This window comes from Neovison vison, chromosome X, assembly GCF_020171115.1.
Source record: "Neovison vison isolate M4711 chromosome X, ASM_NN_V1, whole genome shotgun sequence".
Classification (NCBI taxonomy): Eukaryota; Metazoa; Chordata; class Mammalia; order Carnivora; family Mustelidae; genus Neogale; species Neogale vison.
In genome coordinates, this window is record NC_058105.1 from 33,898,004 (window position 1) to 33,916,696 (window position 18,693).

The 18,693-nt window shown below is 36.9% G+C and overlaps 2 protein-coding genes across 3 annotated transcripts in view; both read right to left on the reverse strand.

The window, feature by feature from the left end:
- The window catches only part of HTR2C (5-hydroxytryptamine receptor 2C), a 299,042-nt gene that overhangs the window by 115,346 nt on the left and 165,003 nt on the right, over positions 1-18,693 (reverse strand). The window lies entirely within an intron of this gene.
- LOC122897294 (COUP transcription factor 2-like) lies at positions 5,540-6,924 on the reverse strand. Its single transcript, XM_044235482.1, has one exon. The coding sequence runs from the start codon at positions 6,922-6,924 to the stop codon at positions 5,698-5,700; it is 1,227 nt and encodes a 408-aa protein (XP_044091417.1). The 3' UTR covers positions 5,540-5,697.

Consider the following 18,693-nt stretch of genomic DNA (forward strand, 5'->3'; position numbering starts at 1 on the left):
CCCACAGATACAACAGATCTACAGCTCCATATGGAAAAATTTCCTCTGAAAAAAACCTGAGAACTACCTGAACAAGCTGCTCCATAACAGAGGATAAAAAGGCCACATCAAGATGGGTAAGGGAGGCAGAGATGCGGTCTCAGCAAAAGCCCTACCTACGGTGCTGCCACCGTAGTGGGGAGGGATCTCACAGATATGGAGATTCTCCTTGAGGACTTAGGGATCTGTGCCCCACATCAGCCATCCTGACCCTGAGACCAACGCCAGAGAGATGAGCTCCAAAAATGTCTGGTTTTAAAAGCCAGGGGCTGGGGCACCTGGGTGGCTTAGTCAGTTAAGCGTCTGCCTTCGGCTCATGGATCAAGCCCTACAGTGGTGAGAAGGGAGCCTATGTCTCCCTCTACTCCTCCCCTCCCTTCTGCTTTCTCTCAAATAAATAAATTTTTTTTTTTTTTTTAAGCCATGGGGCTGTAGGAAACAGAGACTCCACTCTTGGGCACCTGGGTGGCTCAGTGGGTTAAGCCGCTGCCTTCGGCTCAGGTCATGATCTCAGGGTGCTGGGATCGAGTCCCGCATCGGGCTCTCTGCTCAGCAGGGAGCCTGCTTCCTCCTCTCTCTCGGCCTGCCTCTCTGCCTACTTGTGATCTCTCTCTGTCAAATAAATAAATAAAATAAAAAAAAACAAACAAAAAAAAAACAGACACTCCACTCTTAGAGGACTTGGATACAGACTCATTCACCTAGGACCCAGAGCAAAAGCAACAGTCTGAAAAGCCATTAGACCATATGTTAAAAAGATTCACTCGCTAGTCTTGTTGTGCCTACTGGAAGGGCAAGAGCCAATGGAACTCTCTCCAGGGAACAGAAATGTAAGCAGAAGCCATTTTTTCACTCTCCCTTTAACTTGCTAGCCCTGGTGGTACTCGCTATAATCCTGCCTAAGCCAGCCAGCAAGAGCACTGCCCTCAGGCAGCACTCCACAGCCTCCTCTCAAAACAACTGGCCAGGGAGAGAGCCCTACCCCTAAGCACCACTCCGCCACAGCCTTTCCGAGGGGAATGCCCCTTGAGTGCCTGACTCTAGTAGCTAAGGGGAGTTACATTTTCGGGCCTTATAGTTCTGGAAAAATTGGAAAGGCAGTTCTTTGCAAGCTACCACCCCAAAGGTATTGCACAGACAGCAGACTGAAACTTACCCCCAGTCTTCCCATGGAAAAGGCCTATCTATTTGATCTGGAGCTCCAGTCTGAGGGTGGGCTCTAGGCTTACCACACATCTAAAGGCTACAGAAGTGCTCTTAGGGAATGTAGGCTGGGGGATACCATCTCTGAGTTCTCACTTGGCCTCATTACAGCTCCCTGATACTTCTCAGAAAGGAGCTCATATACTAATCAAGTATATGAGGGAGCGATCTCAATTAGCACCTAATTTCAGGATATTATGGAAGTTATAATATTTTAAAATATTTATGCACCTGACATAGAAGGACCTAAATACATAGAGCAAATACTAATATACATAAAGGGAGAGATATTGACAGTAATACAATAATAGTGGGAACTTCAGTACTCCAATTGCATCAATGGATAGATCATCCAGACAGAAAATTAATATGGAAACATAAACCTTGAATTACATGTTAGACCAGATAAATAAATGTATATACCTATTTGTGTATATATATTTTAATATTCCACTGAATAGCAGCAGAATATACATACTTCTCAAGTGTGCATGGAACATTCCTCAAGATAGATCACATGTTAGACCACAAAACAAGTTTCAGTACATTTAAGAAGACTAAAATATCAAGTGTCTTTTTCAACCACAAGGTATAAAACTAGAAATCAACTATAAGAAGAAAACCGGAAAAACCACAAATACAACATGGATGACTCTAGAGGGCATTATAACTGAAGTAAGCCAAACTTAGAAAGACAAGTACCCTATAGTATCATGGATAAAGATGATGTCACTCACACACACACACACACACACACACACACACACAGGAATATTACTCATCCAAAAAAAAAGAATTAAAAAGTTCCATTTGCCACAACATGGATGAGCCTAGATAAAGCTAAGGGAAATACATCAGACAGAAAAAGACAAATGCCATATGATTTCACTTATATGTGGAATCTAAAAAAACGAAACAAATGAACAAACAAAACAAAATACTTTGTGATTCCATTTATATGAAGTTTAGGAACAGGTATTTAACTATTATGAAAGAAGTCAATATAGCTATTATTTCTTGGGGCATGATACTGCTTATTGATTGGGCTGTGGCATGAGACACTTAGGTTGCTAGTAACTGTATATTTTAATCTGGATGGTGGTTACACCTGGGTGTGTATATATGTGTGTTTAAAAAATTACTTATATAGGGGCACCTGGGTGGCTCAGTGGGTTAAAGCCTCTGCCTTCGGCTCAGGTCATGATCCCAGGGTCCTGGGATCGAGCACCGCATTGGGCTCTCTGCTCAGCGGGGAGCCTGCTTCCTCCTCTCTCTCTGCCTGCCTCTCTGCCTACTTGTGACCTCTCTCTCTCTCTCTGTCAAATAAATTTAAAAAAAATCTTTAACAATAATTTAAAAAATTACTTATCTAGGGCACCTGGGTGGCTCAATGGTTTAAGCCTCTGCCTTTGGCTCAGGTCATGGTCTCAGGGTCCTGGGATCAAGCCCCGCATCGGGCTCTCTGCTCAGCAGGGATCCTGCTTCCTCCTCGCTCTCTGCCTGCCTCTCTGCCTACTTGTGATCTCTGTCTGTCAAATAAATAAATAAAATCTTTAAAAAAAAATTACTTACCAAAAAATACGTTAATGACCTATGCAATTAAGATTTTTTGCACTTAAACTGTATGAATGTTATACCTCAAAATAAAATAGTGCTCACCTAGAAATACAAATAGTCTAGTAGAATATAGATTTTATTTATTTATTTATGTATTTGAGATAGAGAGAGTGAGCACATGAGAAGGGTGAGGGCAGACGGAGAGAGAGGAGGGAATCTCAAGCAGACTCTGCCCTGAGCCTGGAGCTGATATGGGGCTCAATCTCATGACCCTGAGATCATGACCCTAGATGAAATCAAGAGTTGGATGCTTAACCAGGCACCCCTAGTGGAATATAATAAGAAGATATAGAAAGAAAGAATATGCACTTATTTACAAATTTTAAAGAACTTTATTTTTGGAATAATTGCAGATATACAGAAAAGTTGCTAAAATAATAGAGTTAGTGTATCTTCCCATCCAGTTTTTCACATTGTTCGTATCTTACATTACTGTAATACATTTGTAAAAACCAATAAACAAATATTTGCATACTGAAACAAACAAATGGAGAAAAAAATGAGCTCAAAAAAAAATAAATAAGAAACTTGAATGTAAGACCAGAAACCATAAAACTTCTAGAATAAAACATAAGTGGTAAGTTCCTGGACATTGGTCTAAGGGATATCATTTTGGATCTGAACTACAAAAGCATGGCAACAAAAGCAAAAATAAACACATGAGACTACCTTAAACTAAAAAGCTTCTGCACAGGAAAAGAAACCATCGACAAAATAAAAAAGCAACCTACTGAATGGGAAAAGATATTTTCAAATCATATATCCATTAAGGGCCTAATTTCCAAAATATTTAAAGAACTCCTATTACCCAACACCAACAACAAAACCCCAAGAAATCTGATTTAAAAATAAGCAGAGGATTGGAATAGACATTTTCCCACAGGAACATCCAGATGGCCAACAGGTGCATGAAAGGTTGTTCAACATCACCCATCATCAGGGAAATATGAATATGCTTCAAGACTACAGTGAGATATCACCTCATTAATTGTCAAAATAGCTATTATCAAAAAAAAATAAGTGTTGGTGAGGATGTGGGATCGTTATGTTTTACACACAAACCTAACATTATGTTATATCTCAATTATACTTCAATTTAAAAAATTTAACTTTGATATATTTGTTTCTGCATGGAAAGAAAACTCTAGCTTTGAGAAATTAGAAAAAGGTACACATTTTAGACCAAAATTATGTGACCGTTTTATAACTTTCTTTTTCCAGATTATTTGACCTAATTCAATCTCTTATACTTAAGATGATTTCTCTAAAGCATCTGTAAACTTTTGATTCTTTTTTTCTATACCAACAGGTAGATATTCCTGACCTGTGAAATCATAAAGAGATTTTTTTGACCAAATTGTTCATGACTTGCTTGTCACCCTCCCCTATCATCTACTTTATTAAAATCCTAAAATACAATCCTGAGAAAAATTTCTCTGCATATATAAATTGATGCATTGTGTCTTACTTATTTTGGAAAGCTCTTCCAAAATTGGTGGATTTGTGTGGTATGGAGTCCTCTGGAGGCCCAGGTCAAGGGTAGATGGTTTACTTTCATTTGGGGTATAGGGTGGCTCAGAAAAAGACTATTTTTGACTTTAAATAAACAATACTTTAATTTCTGAGTACTTTCAAATTTTCTTGGAATATAACACTTGACCAAATAGTTCAGTTATTATAACTTTTACAGTATACTGAAATATGGTACTTAAGGAAAAAACCCTTCATTTAACAACAAATTGTAAACTCTGAGATACTAAATCAATCATGTTACCTAAAAGTGCCAACACTGTTATTTCATCATGCCGATTTCAACCACATTTTTAAAAAAGGAGATAATGCCAATACTTATAATTGAAAGGATTTCCAAATATACAAATACAGTAACAATTCAAGAGCTGAGTGGGACTCAATTCAAATGACAAAAGTTCACTTTTTATTCAAAACTACAGCAAGTGCCTTGGACACATTCCTTGTTGCCAATAAATCCCACAGTTCATTCTCTACACTATTTTTAAAAATCTAGGTTAGTCATGGTGTCTTTTGAGGGGAGAGGCAGGGTAGGGGAAGCTAAGTGTTACATATAATTCCTGCAGTTCTCAAATTAAAGTGCTCAATTTCAGGTAAATTTTTTGGATACCCCTCATAAGTGTGTTTCCATCTTCTTTGAGTTGCCTTTTAAGGCTTTATGTATTCCTAGGATATTGTCATGGACTCAGTTTTAATTCTTGCAGAACATATATTTTAAGGATACATAGCATTTAAGAAGCCAGGATTGTATCAAAACTTATTAAAAAATCCCAGAATAAACTGGTTTGGAACTAGAACAGTATAGCAAAGAACAGCTAGAGGTACATAGACAAAAGACAATAATTTGGAAAAGAAAAAAAAAAAAGACTTACTTTCTGCATTTTGCTAGTTTTCTTCCCATCTCCTTAAATGCACTTTAAGCAATATTTTTGAAAAATTTACCGAAAAAGAGAGAGAGAGAGAAAGCTAATTTCCTTTTTATACAAAAATAAGTAGAAGGCTGTTCTCACCCACACAGGAGTTTTTTTTAGGTTTTTGTTTTTTCAGGTTTTTTTGTTTTGTTTTTGTTTTTTATTTTTTGTTTGTTTTTTTGTTTTTGTGGGTTTTTTTGTATTCTGTAAACAGTCTTTTTCTTTTTTTTTTTTTTTAACTCATAGTCCATTAAATTCTTTTCCTCTCTTCTTTTAGCAAACTTGTAACATATATCCTTTAACAGAAGGAATTTAAGCAAACAAACCAGTCTTTTCCTTTTCTTTCTGTTTCAGTTCCCCTTCTTATTTTGATTTATTTTTTGGATGCCGTATACAGCTAGTTAGGACTGTTACCCGACAATAATATATCCCGGATGAGGCTTTTGATGGAGATTTTACCTACCAAATGAACGAAAAATAATTGCTCTATCACGGAGGAGGAGACTGTGCGGAGGGAAGGAAGGCGAAGCAAAAGCTTTCCAAATCTCATTGGTTGGTTGGAATACTGGATTCTAACGTATTTCTCCAAAGCAGACTGGGACGTTTCCTGCCAGCTTTCCACACTGGCTACATCAGAGAGACCAATGGCATCTGAAGTGAACAGGATTATGGCTTTGATGCAGCTGTACTCGACGGGGTCGACGCGCAGAGCTTTGAACTTCTCCATTTGCTCTTGAAAAATCTGTACCTGGTCCATAAAGATGGCCACCTGGCTGGAGGACGCCGGCGAGCCCTGTAAGCTGGTGGCAGCCAGGAATGGGAGGACATGGAGTGGCATGGAGCACTGTGCCCAGTTCACCATGAACAGGTCACACCAGGTGAGGCGAAGCAGGGCCACTTGGTCGTCGATGGGCAGGTCAGGGAAGAAGGGTATTTTCCGGGCCCATTCAACGGCACCAAAGAGCACCCGGGCAGCTTGCTCACAAATGTTCTCAAGGGTCAAGACATCGTTGGGCTGCACGCACTGGCTGCCTGATCCGAACAGGGTATAGGGCTCGGCGTGGATCAGCAGAGAAATATAATCAGACAGGTTAGTGTGGAAGCCGAGGGATTCCCTATTGGTTGGCACTACTTGCCCACGGGTTGGCTGGACGAGTGGTATCCTGTTCTTGTGCACTGCATCTCTTTTCATACCCATGTCGACGCACTTTTTGAAGCGGCAGTACTGGCACCGGTTGCGCTGGTGCTGGTCAATGCGACAGTCTTTGTTGGCTTGACACGTGAAGTTCTGACTCTTCCCCACACTGCGCTTGAAGAAGCTCTTGCAGCCCTCGCATGTGAACTGGCCGTAGTGTTTGCCGCTTGACTTGGCCCCACATACCACGCAATCGATACGCTGTTGCTGCTGCTGCCGGTTGTCACCATTCAAGCCACCAAGGCTGCTCTGTTCCACAGCCACTGTTTCCGCTGGCGTGATGACTGGGCCACCTTGGCTGGGTGTCTGTGGCAGGTACGGGGCACTGGGTGGCGGGCCTGGCTCCAGAATCACCTGCAAGACTGGGCTACCCTCCAAGCTGGGGATCTCATCCTGGGGGTCGCTCCGAGTGTTGACCGCCGTTTCCATTTCTGTGGTGGCCGCGTTGGTATTTCCTGCTCCTCTGGCTGTGGATGATGGCGGCTTCTGATCTCTGGCTCCGGCGCACTGCCTTTTGTGTGTGCGACTATGCGACAGGAAGTAGGAAGGCGCCCCCGGGTGGCTCAGGGGCTAGTTGGTTGAGGTTAGTTAGTTTTTCCTTTTTTGTTTCTTTTTTGCAAAGTTTTATCAATTTCTTATCTGGACTGGTATATTTGTTTTGTTTTCCTCTGCTGGGCATTGTTTGTTTCCGGGGGCTTCCCACCAGGAACGGCAGGGTAAGTGCCGGTTGTGAGGGAGTGGGAGCGGAATATGGAGAGAGAGGGAGGGTAGGGAGAATTGCAAGTGGATTGTCTAGCTTCAAGACAGAAATAGGAAGAAGAAAAAAAAAATCTCCAAAGGTCTCACTTGCTTTCACTCTCTCCCTCCCTCTCTGGTTCACTCTTACGGAAAAAGATTCTTACAGGGTTTTTAATTTGGGAAGACTCTGTTGCCACGAAGTGGGTGACTAGTACAAATGCATCCCAAAGATTTGTATTTCTTGATTGATGTCGACAGTTGTAATTGCTTTCATCATTTCCATCTCCTATGGCTAATCGGATTGTGTTTTGGTTTTGTTGTTGTTTTTGTTTCGTTTTGTTTCGTTTTGTTTTGCCACAGTCACTTAATAAAATGAAAGCTGCAATAAAAAAGCAATCAAGGCTTTTTAGCAATGATAGCTTTTAGAAGAAAAGAGCAGAGGAACCTTTTTTCACCAACGCAGTATAGAAAGTCATTTTGAGTGAGAAAGCTAGGGAGAAATAGGATGCTACACTGTACAAGTTGATTGCAGACCAACTAGGTTCAGGACTAAAGAGAACTGTGAGGTTGACCTGTGTGACTTTTCTAGTATTCAACTCTTTTTGCCTTATAAAAAGGTCAATTTCATGTAGTTTAACCTTGTGTCATCCATTTTCTACAGAACAAATTTATGAGAACCAGTGTCATAGAATACCAAAAGAGTTTAGGGTTTAATGGCTTGGAGGCAAATCTCACCCCTGTCACTTAAAATATGTGTGATTTTGGGTAAACAATAGTATCTTTCTGTGCCTCAGCTTTTTATCTGGATGATATTAGATTGTATTACTAAAGGCAGCCATGTCAGTATACATTTTACTGTTTCTTGTATAATTTAATTGCTCCCAGTTTGGGGTAATTACAAGCAATACTGTTACAAATAATTCTTTACACATATGTTAGTGCTTAATTGTAAGCCATTCTTTAGGATGTATACTCAACCTTGGAAGTCATGGATTATAAGGCATGCACTTTGCTAATATTGCTATATAATGCCATATTATTTTTCAATAGTTGTATCAATTCGCATTCATTCTCACCACAGTGTATGAGTTCCAGCTGTTCCACATGTTTGCCAACACAAATTTAAGTGCCAGCACCCTTTAATTTCTCCTGATCTAGTGACTATTGGTATTTAATTGTGGTTCTTCATTTCCCTGATTACCAATAAATTTGAGCACTGCATATGTAAACTCATCTGGATTTCATTTGTGAAGTACCTCTTCAGTTTTATCTTTTTGTCAATTGCACTGTTTGCTCTTTTTTTTTTGATTGATGCATTGGGCACTATTTTCCAAGACTATTCTCAACTAACTTTATAGTTTGAACTTTTTTGACTACTGCAAATCCCTGTGTGTTCTGGCTTGTGGTTAAAAATGATCAAAAACAGTTTCCTTCTCCAAGGCAACTCCAAGACACTTTTCCTTACAAACCATAGAGGTGAGAGTGTGGTTCAGGTTTACCTCTAATTAGGGTATAGTTCTGTAGGGTGCAGACTTAAAATGAGGATGATCGGTTGGTTTCCTGTCTGTATACTTTCAAACTCCCTTGTTTAGCCAACATCTGTAGGGCAAAATGTGCTTCAATCCTGACCCTATATGTTCCAACCTTGACTAAAATTTTGTCTTCATTATTCCTTACTATCTTGTGAGTTCTGTGATATGCGCGTGCGCATGCGCACGTGTGCACCACGTGTGCACGCACGTGTGCACACACACACACACACACACACATCTAATATGTTTGTTTGGTAGTGTTGTCCAAAAATCTTCATCTGCCATATTTCAGAAAACAGAACTCATTGCTGAGTAAACCTATAATATCCTGTTGTGTACCTCATGCCTCCCATTCTCTTAAAAATAAGTTGGCATCTAATAAAGAAAAACCAGGCTTGGAAAGAGTTTAATTAAAGTGTAGAGTTATTTGAAATATCTGCTAGGCTTTGGCTGTAACCATTCCCCCCACTGGCCTTCAAGAGTAGTCCTAATGTGAATCTGAATGAGCTCAGGGCCCCACTGTGAACAGCAGTTATCCTGCTTGAGTTAAAAGGATTCTTACTTAGCATAAAAAACTGTATTAGGGATTTTATCAATCCTGTTAACAGGTGCTTAACCTGCTTCCAGTCTGCAGGGCACAGAAGAAAACATATTCTATGGTTCTAATGAGTGTAGGGAGGGGAGGAAAAAGACTTGTTTTAGTATCAGCTCTCTGCTCTGCCACATGCTATGTGTGTGTGTATATCCACTTTGGGATTTAGTTTCCTTCTGAAAACCCAAAAAAATCACCTGTTTTCTCTACTTTACAAGGTTCTTCAAGGATAAATTGAAACATTATGTATGATTGAGTTAAATATTTAAGATATCAACTGTAGTCTTTGACCCGAAATAACACACCTTTACTATCTGTGTTTCCTTTGTTCTTATGAGTTATTCACTGACCTGAACCAGATTGAGGTCTAGGCACCATTTATTACCTTAAAGACCTATGCAGACAACTGAAAAACGAGGCTGCAACAAGAGGCAGTTTGAACTTTTGCCAAATGTCTTCTGAAATGGAATCCCAAGGAGCTCGGTCAGTCCATCATTGAGGTTGTTAGATTTATACACAAAACTTTTACTAATCTTTCCTCATTTGGCCCTATATATATTTTATTCTCTATTTCTTTTGTTTATGCAAAGTCCAAAAAAATAGTAAAGAAAGAGAATCAGGAAGGGAACTGGAGTATTTGCCAGGAGCTTGAAGTTTTCTGTCTCTGATCTGGGATAGCAAAGATTCCTTACGACACAGCACACCTCTCCATCTAGGTCCCAGAGGGCCAGTCACTGCCTCTTATATAGGGCATTCCATCTAGGTACCTCTGTTTTCATAATGACAGACACAAAAATTTTAAAATATATAATATATAAATTTATATATATTCATTACATGAATATATATGTGTGTGTATATAATATATATTTGTGTGTGTATACAAAAGTTCATATGAATAGATCTATGTGTGTGATTAGTATATACTAAGTGAATATTTATTACTTTTGATTAATATATACTAATATATATACTATATGTATTTATATATGCTATATATAAATTTATATATATTCATTATATGAATATATGTGTATGTATATATATAGTATATTATGTGTGTATGTGTATAAAAGGTTATATAAATATATATATATATTGTGTGATTAGTATATACTAATCGAATATTATTCATAAGGCTAGAAGCTATTTGTAAGCTGACTTACAATATATTGTATTCTTTTTTTTTTCCTGTTCTTTGATCTCATTTTACTAAACTATCCTTCATTTGGGACATATTGTGAGAAGTTTCTGGCATGTGAGCTTAAATAAAATTTTCCTGATCACGTTTATTTAGGGCTTCCAAAATAACATTCTACTGAAATAAATTCCTAAGATTAATTTGATTAATAATATTAAGATATCCATACATACTAAGTGCCAGATATTCTTCACACATGACCTCAAACCCTCAATGCCACCTCAGATAATTTTTCTGTTTTATAGATGAATAAAGTGTTATTTAGGAAAAAAAAAAAAGTGATCTGTCCAAGGTGAGAAGATAATGTAAGGATTTACACCCATGTTCAGCTGATACCAGAGTCCACATTCTACAGCACTATAACACCTCAAGAAATACCGCTGAGGTTCAGTGGTATTTCATGCTTATTGACATATGCATTGACAGATGGACGGACATGGTCCTTCCAATACATTCCACTTGCATTATTAAAAAACCTCTTTGGAAAAGGAATGATACTCATTCTTACATTCACAGTATTACCCAGAAATGATGCAGTACTTTATTTGCTGCCAAACATTTATTGTCACGTAGACATAGGCATGATCCATTTCTACATTTCTATCTTATTTCCTAAGGGATATTACAAAACCATTGTTTGCCCCAAGGATTTTAATTAGAAATGAATATCTCACCTCTCCATTAGTTACCTTTAGTCAGAATCACTGAATTTAGTCATTGCTGATTTTGAAATTTCTCCAGAAATTATTCAGGACTGATGCTGAAAATTAGTAATTTTACCTAGTGACAAGAAATCAGAAAATTCCAGACAAGTAACATTTAAATTATTCAAGTATTTTTTAAAAAGTGAGTAAGTTCCTTGGGGGCCAGGGCCCCATTTATTCATCTCTATATCCTAATGCCAAGTATGAAGACTGATACAGAGTGAACTTTCAATAAGTATTTATTTGGTAACTTGAAATATTGATACATGATCGCAGAAGGTGTCTTCCAAGACCATTTCCCTATAGACCTTATCAACTATTCAGAATGAGGCATGTTTTAAGACATGAACATAAAATTAACTAGACTAGAAGTAGATGAAGTATGAATGTCAAGAGGGGCAATCAAGAAAATGTTCAGAAAAAGTATGGAGATAATTTAACTTTACAGTACCTAATCTTAACACTTTTTAGTTATAGGGACAAGCAGAAGCCCTTGTAAGGGCAGTTGTACATATTTGCTCATTTTATTCATGGTCATTTTATTTATGTTTTATAAAGATTTTTAAAATTTATTTGTTTATTTGACAGACAGAGAGCACAAATAGGCAGAGAGGCAGACAGAGAGAGAGGAAGGGAAGCAGGTTCCCCGCTGAGGAGAGAGCCCCGATGCGGGGCTCAATCCCAGGACCCTGGGATCATGACCTGAGCCGAAGGCAGAGGCTTTAACCCACTGAGCCACCCAGGCGCCCCTTTATTTATGTTTTAATGCCATTTTTTTTTAACATAGCAGGTAGTATTTCAGGTACAATTTTTATCAATATATTAGTAAATTTTTATCATAATGTTTTATGCCATCATGTTTCTGTTTCATAGTATTTGTCATGACATTTTAAACTATATCTGTTTTTCCTTCACAAGTGTTAGATAGCAGAATGATAAAAATAAATCTCTAAAAGTTCCAGAGATAGAAGCTGTTGTATTTTTATTAAACTATGAGTAGAAGGTTACAATCCTGAAAGTATATGTATAATTAAACTGGGTTTCTCTATTTTTCCTCAAAGTTGAATTGGCTTTGAGTATATTTAAAAAGTATGAAAAGAACGGTTTATGAAACAATTTGGTAGCTGGGAAAATGCTATCTGCTTTGTGACAGTCATTTAATTGCTGCCATTGTGAGCCCTTTTCTCATCAGCTGATCATAGAGACATGAACTTCTGAACTATGTACTATGTGTTCAATACATGATTGCATCATTAGCACAGATCCCCACATTGTATATTACCTCTCTATACAAGTTTCTGCTTCCTACTAACACATAGAAACACACACGTGTGTACATATAATTATATTATAAACTCTCGTAGGCAGAGATTGGGATTAACACATTTGTATATCCCACTGTGTTTTGTTTGTTCAGCACTGAAAAAGAGCAGATATTCAATGTGTTTTATATTCATTGTGTTTTGGCACATGAGTTATAATAGCTTAATTATGACCTTTGTTTTCTTTGATCATTGTTAGAACATCTCCATCCTGGTGGCTAATTGGTCGTTGCTGGGCCCATAAGAGCTTCTTAAAGTGTTAGAGAGAGTAGAATTAGAGTGCAGGGTTGAGTGGGATGCAGTAGCTTCTGGGTAAAATAAGGCTTTAATTTCATTTAGATACATATTTTAGAAGGGATACAGAAACCAAATCTGATAGCTATAAAATTAGATGTACAAAGTAAAAGACATTTGGGCAATTATTTGATTTATTTAATCAGTTAATAAAAGAAAATGTTTAATTCCAGTCCCTGGATGAATTCTATGGTTTCGGTTATCTGATCTGGCTGACTAAAAAGTGTAAGTGAATATGTCATTGCAATTTTTGGAATGCACTTATAATACTGTTCAGCAAAAGTGATCTCTGAAAGATCAGATTAGTATCCCAAGAGTACACTGACAAACAAATTTCATTGTTGAAAAAGGTTACGATTCTATGATATCTACAAAACTGTCTCCATTTTGAGATGATTTAAGAACATGTGCTCCAATTCGACAAAGACTATTCCAGGATTTAATTTATATTTATAATTTTAGAAATTATATATGGCTATTTTCAATCACACTACACAATTTTGCTTCAACTCCCTCAGAGATTTTTTTTTTTTTTTTTAGATAGTTTCACTTCTGAAACTGGCTCATATTACAAAAAAACAAGTAAAACCTGTTACAGTAATATTGCTTTATTTTGAAGTTTGAGTGAGAGGAAAGGGTAATATTTATTTCTTGTTAATATAGTATGTATCTGTCTTAAATTTTGATTTAGAGTCTTTCCATAAAACAAGGTATAATGGGAGAGGGAAAAAGGAAGTTCTTGGGTAATTGATTTTAACAGTAAGGGAAACAAAATGGGTAAGCTCAGTCATTGAAGACAATCTCTGTTTATTGCACATATCTGCCTAAGAAAGGCCTTAAAATAATCCTGTTTTTGAGATAAAAGCAATTTTAGAGAATCTAAAACAATCTAATTCTACAAATCAGGGAAAGGAGGCTCAAAGCTAAGTGACTTCATCTAGATTACAAAGTTAGTGGCAAAATTGAAACTAGAAATGGGTGCCAGGTGGTTTAGTTGGTCAAGCTCTGTGTTTGGCTTTGGTCATAATCCCAGGGTCCTGAGATGGAACCCCACAATGGGGGGGGGTGATGCCTGCTCAGCAGGGTTCTGCTTCTCTTTCTCCCTCTGTGCTCTCTCTCTCTCTAGTAAATAAATAAAATCTTAAAAAAAAAATAGAAACTAGGCCTTCAGTGCCCTATTATCCCTTAGAATTAACCAATAAAAAGAGAATGTAAAAGTGCAGAATACAGAAATAGTTCACAAATAAGAGTAATTCATCTAAAGTCTGGCATCACAAGGTAAACTCAAGTTACATTATTGATGGTTTTTCTAAGAACTTTGATACGCCCCTCTTCCAGCTTTCCTCTCTGACCTGGTACCTTTCTAAATTCATTCTTTCCTGCCTCAGGTTTTGCTTCTTCTCCTTGACCCTAGGCTAAACTGGAATTAATAGCTGTTGTTGGACAAGGTCTTTGAACATGAGGCGGTTGTTTTATAGGCCAAAAACTGAAGTGATTTCGTTTTAGCCTATAAACAAGTGTAAGTCTCTCATCTGCAATTAAAGTACTTCCTTGACCTTCTTTTCCCTCTAATAAATATGATCTCTTTTGAGAGTCAGAACCAAGACTCTCTAAAAATTTTTTCATAAAAACCAAATATAATGTATGGAACTTATTTGGGTCTTGATTTAAGTGAATAAACTTGTTTAGATCCTAATTTGAGTTAACTGGGAAAAAGTGAGTATAGATTGAGTAGTAGATGATATTCAATGACCATTTTAAATTTATTAGGTAGCATAATATTATGGTGCTAAGTTTAAAATGTCACTGTAATTAAAGATGTATAAAGAAGTATTTACAAGGGCAGGCCTTCCAGAATGGTAAAATGAGGACTTCGGAGGAATCCTTTCTCACAAAAGCAATAAAAATATTTGCAAAATGGTGAAAATTGACCATTTCAGAATTTTCGAAATTAAGTGGGGCCTGACTGTTTTTGGAGTTCCATATGAAGCTCCATCCCCACAGCACTGTATTTGGAGTAGTTTTCTTGAAATACCTTTTTCCCAGAACATTGTGGCTATTTGACATGACTTTGAGTTCAGGTACTCAGAAGAAGTCCTATTCATAGGGTATTATTGAAACAATAGCAATAAGTTGGACTCAGTAATACTATAATTTCCTAAGGCTGTGAATTCATTGGAACAAACAAAAGCCTGGCTAAAAAGTTAGAAGGAATGTCTCAGTAATAGGAATAAGTCCAATATAGGGGATTTTAAAAAGCTCCAACATTTTCCAGGAGATCTAAAAACCGCACACATGCATGGCCCTGCACACACTTAAAAAAGCCCAGAGAGGACCCCAATAATTCAACTCCTGCTCTCCTTGGTGCCCTGCTCAAATAAGAAGTAAAAACAAGACTAATATGTAAACTCTTGAAATTTGAAGATGCAACTTCACACAAAAATCAAAGAGCAGAACAATAACTGGCTTAAAGCATTTAATGAAATATTTTAACCAACAATTGGCTAGTCAGAAATAATGCTGATCCAGGGGTAATGTCTAAGGAGCCAGGCTTTAAATAAAAACAAGAATTAAAGGAAAAATCTACCAGAGAAAATAGCAGCTACACATAGCAAGAAATATAGAATCTACAAAATTAACTTAAGAAAGTCATAAAGCAATCAAGAATAAGGAAAAAAGACCATTATCAACAACAAACACTGAGAGTAGAGGGATCTGACTCTGAAGGTGTTACAGTATATTATTTAAAATATCCAGTTTTCAACAAGAAAATACAAAATACAAAGGAACAGGAAAGTAGGGCCCATAGACAGGAATAAAAGCAGTCACTTTGGGGTGCCTGGGTGGCTCAGTGGGTTAAGTCTCTGCCTTTGGCTCAGGTCATGATCTCAGGGTCTGGGATCGAGCCCCGCATCAGGCTCTCTGCTCAGCAGGGAGCCTGCTTCCCCTTCTCTCTCTGCCTGCCTCTCTGCCTGCTGTGATCTCTCTCTCTCTGTCAAATAAATAAAATCTTTTTAAAAAAAAAAAGCAGTCACTTTCTAGTGTCTTGGAGGAGATCAGATGTTCAGTTGATTAGACAAAAAGTTTAAATCAGCTCTGAAAATATGTTTAAAGAAGTAAAGGAGAGTATATTTCAAGAACTAGAGGAAACTATGATAGTGTTTCATTGAATAGGTAAAATCAATTAAAAGATAAAAATTCATCTAAAATTAAAAAATAAACACAAATAGAAATTCCAGAGTTGAAAAATACAATGACTAAAGTTATAAATTCATTAGATGGGGTTAACAGAGGAATTCAGCAGGCAGAATAAGAGTCCATGAACTTGATGATAGGTCAAAAGAGATTATCCAGTCTGAAGAACAGAAAGAAAAAAAATAAAGTGAACAGTCTGTGGGACACCATCAAATGTATGCATAATTTGAGTCCTTAAAAGAGAGGAGAGAGAGAAAGAGGCAGAAAAAATTTGACATAACAATGGCTAAAATTTTCCCAAATTTGATTCTCAAATTTGATGAGAAACATTAATTTTGACCTAAAAAGCTCAAGGAACACCAATTAGGATACATTTTGGGAAGGATTATAAGATACTTCATAGTCAAACGATTGAAAGATAAGAAGCAAATTATGAATGTAGCATGAGATAATTTGACACATACAGGATGACTCATTAAAATTTAATGGCTGACTTCTTGTCAGAAACCACAAAGCCCAAAAGGCATGTAATTCAAAGACGGTCAACTGAGAATTCTATACTCAGTAGAACTGTCCCTCAAATATGAAAAAGAAGTAAAAAGGTTTTTACATAAACAAAAACAGAACTTGTCATCAGCATACTTGACCTACAACAACTACTAAAGGGAATCCTTCAACTAAAATGAAAGGCTAGATGGTAACTCGAATCTATCCGTATTAAAACACTTCTCCTAAATGATTTAAAAGACAAGTACATAAATAATAATACAAAACTATTTTGATGGGGTATAATGTAGAAAGGTGTAATTTGCATGACAATGATAGCACAAAGGATGGGGAAGGAAGGAAAGTACACTGGAGGAAAATCTTTACACATTTGAAACAATATAAATCTTGATAATTTTTTTAAAAGATTTTATTTATTTATTTGAGAGACAGCTAGAGACAGAGCACAAGTGGGGGAGAAGGAGAAGCAAGTTTCCCACCAAGCATGGAGCTGGATGAGGGTCTTGAATCCAGGCACCCCATAAATCTTGATTATTTTAAGTTAGGGTACACATTATAGGGAGTCACTGCTAATTTGCATGGGATTTCTTTTTGGGGTGATGAAAATATTCTGGAATTAGATCATGATGATTGCTTGACTTCCTGAAAATACTAAAAGCCATCACATTTTATACTTAGAAGGGGTGAATTTTATGGTCTATAAAATGTATCCTAATTTTTAAAAAAGAATGAAAATAAAAAAGATGCATATTGTAAGCCCCAGAACCACCACTAAAAATGTTCCAAAAAACAATAAAAAAGTAAACAAAGGAATTTAAATGGTACAGTAGAAAATATCTCTATCATCTCTAGTTGACAAAAGTAAAAAAATTATTAAAAGTTTTCTGTGAGTAGCAGTAGTTGGTCTTTCAAAATTCAGAAAAATATTGTCATGGTGGTAGGAAATTGTGTGGAAAAACAGTGACTTTGAATTTGTTTCCAAATATGTCATTCTTTATGTGGTGTATGTGAAGGGGGTGGGTCCTTCTTTAAGGAAAAAATGATTACAATTCTTGTATAATTTTTTAACTATTAGTATATTGTTTTCAAGTCAACATCTCTTGTCTACTTTTTACTTATTAGTATATTGACTTCAAGTCAACACATATGCCTTATTTTTATTTATTTATTTATTTTTATATTTTATTTATTTATTTGACAGACAGATATCACAAGTAGTCAGAGAGGCAGGCAGAGAGAGAGGAAGGGAAGCAGACTTCCTGTCGAGCAGAGAGCCCGATGCGGGGCTCGATCCCAGGACCCTGGGATCATGACCTGAGCCGAAGGCAGAGGCTTTAACCCACTGAGCCACCCAGGCGCCCCCCTTATTTTTTCCTGCCAGATTTGTTTAGTGTGCTTAATAACACCTGTAATGAAGGACTGCTCTAAGGTTTTGATGAATGGTATAAGTAAAAATATTAAATTAGAGAAACTGCTATTGTTTGTGTTACACAGCAAAGCAGACAGAAAAGAGTACATAGGATTTGAGGTTAGATCCATCTTTCCTCCCTGTACAACCTGAATTTAAGTTTCCTTATCTGTATAGGTAATTAATAGCACCCATCCTAAGTAATTTTATTAGATTAAGTCATAAGATTTGAGTAATGTGTTTGGCGTATAACTGGGCCCAAATATATATCAAAGCTCTCACTATAATTATCTTATTTTTGTTACTGTTATTACTTTATAGTATTTGGTAATTTCCATAAACCCATGATACTGACCTACTAGGCATGAATTAAAAAAAAATCAATAGTTAAGAAGTAAGGTCAGTTGAAGTTTATCTTTGTTGTCTTACTATTTTTCCTTTCTGTACTTTTATTTTTCCTATTAACTGTCACCTTTGTGTACTGTTAAATTCTCTTTTTTTCCCAAGTAATCTTAATACATGTCTGAAAAAAATTGCAGGAGGACATAAAGTAGGGCTACGAATGTCATACCTTTTGAGTTTCTTTATTTCACAATAAAAACTAGGCAGATATTAATCACATTATCACAATATTTTACATCAGAATTAAATACACTCTTAGATTTCCTCACCACATGTTCCCTCTTTCCTTTGGTTATTTATGTA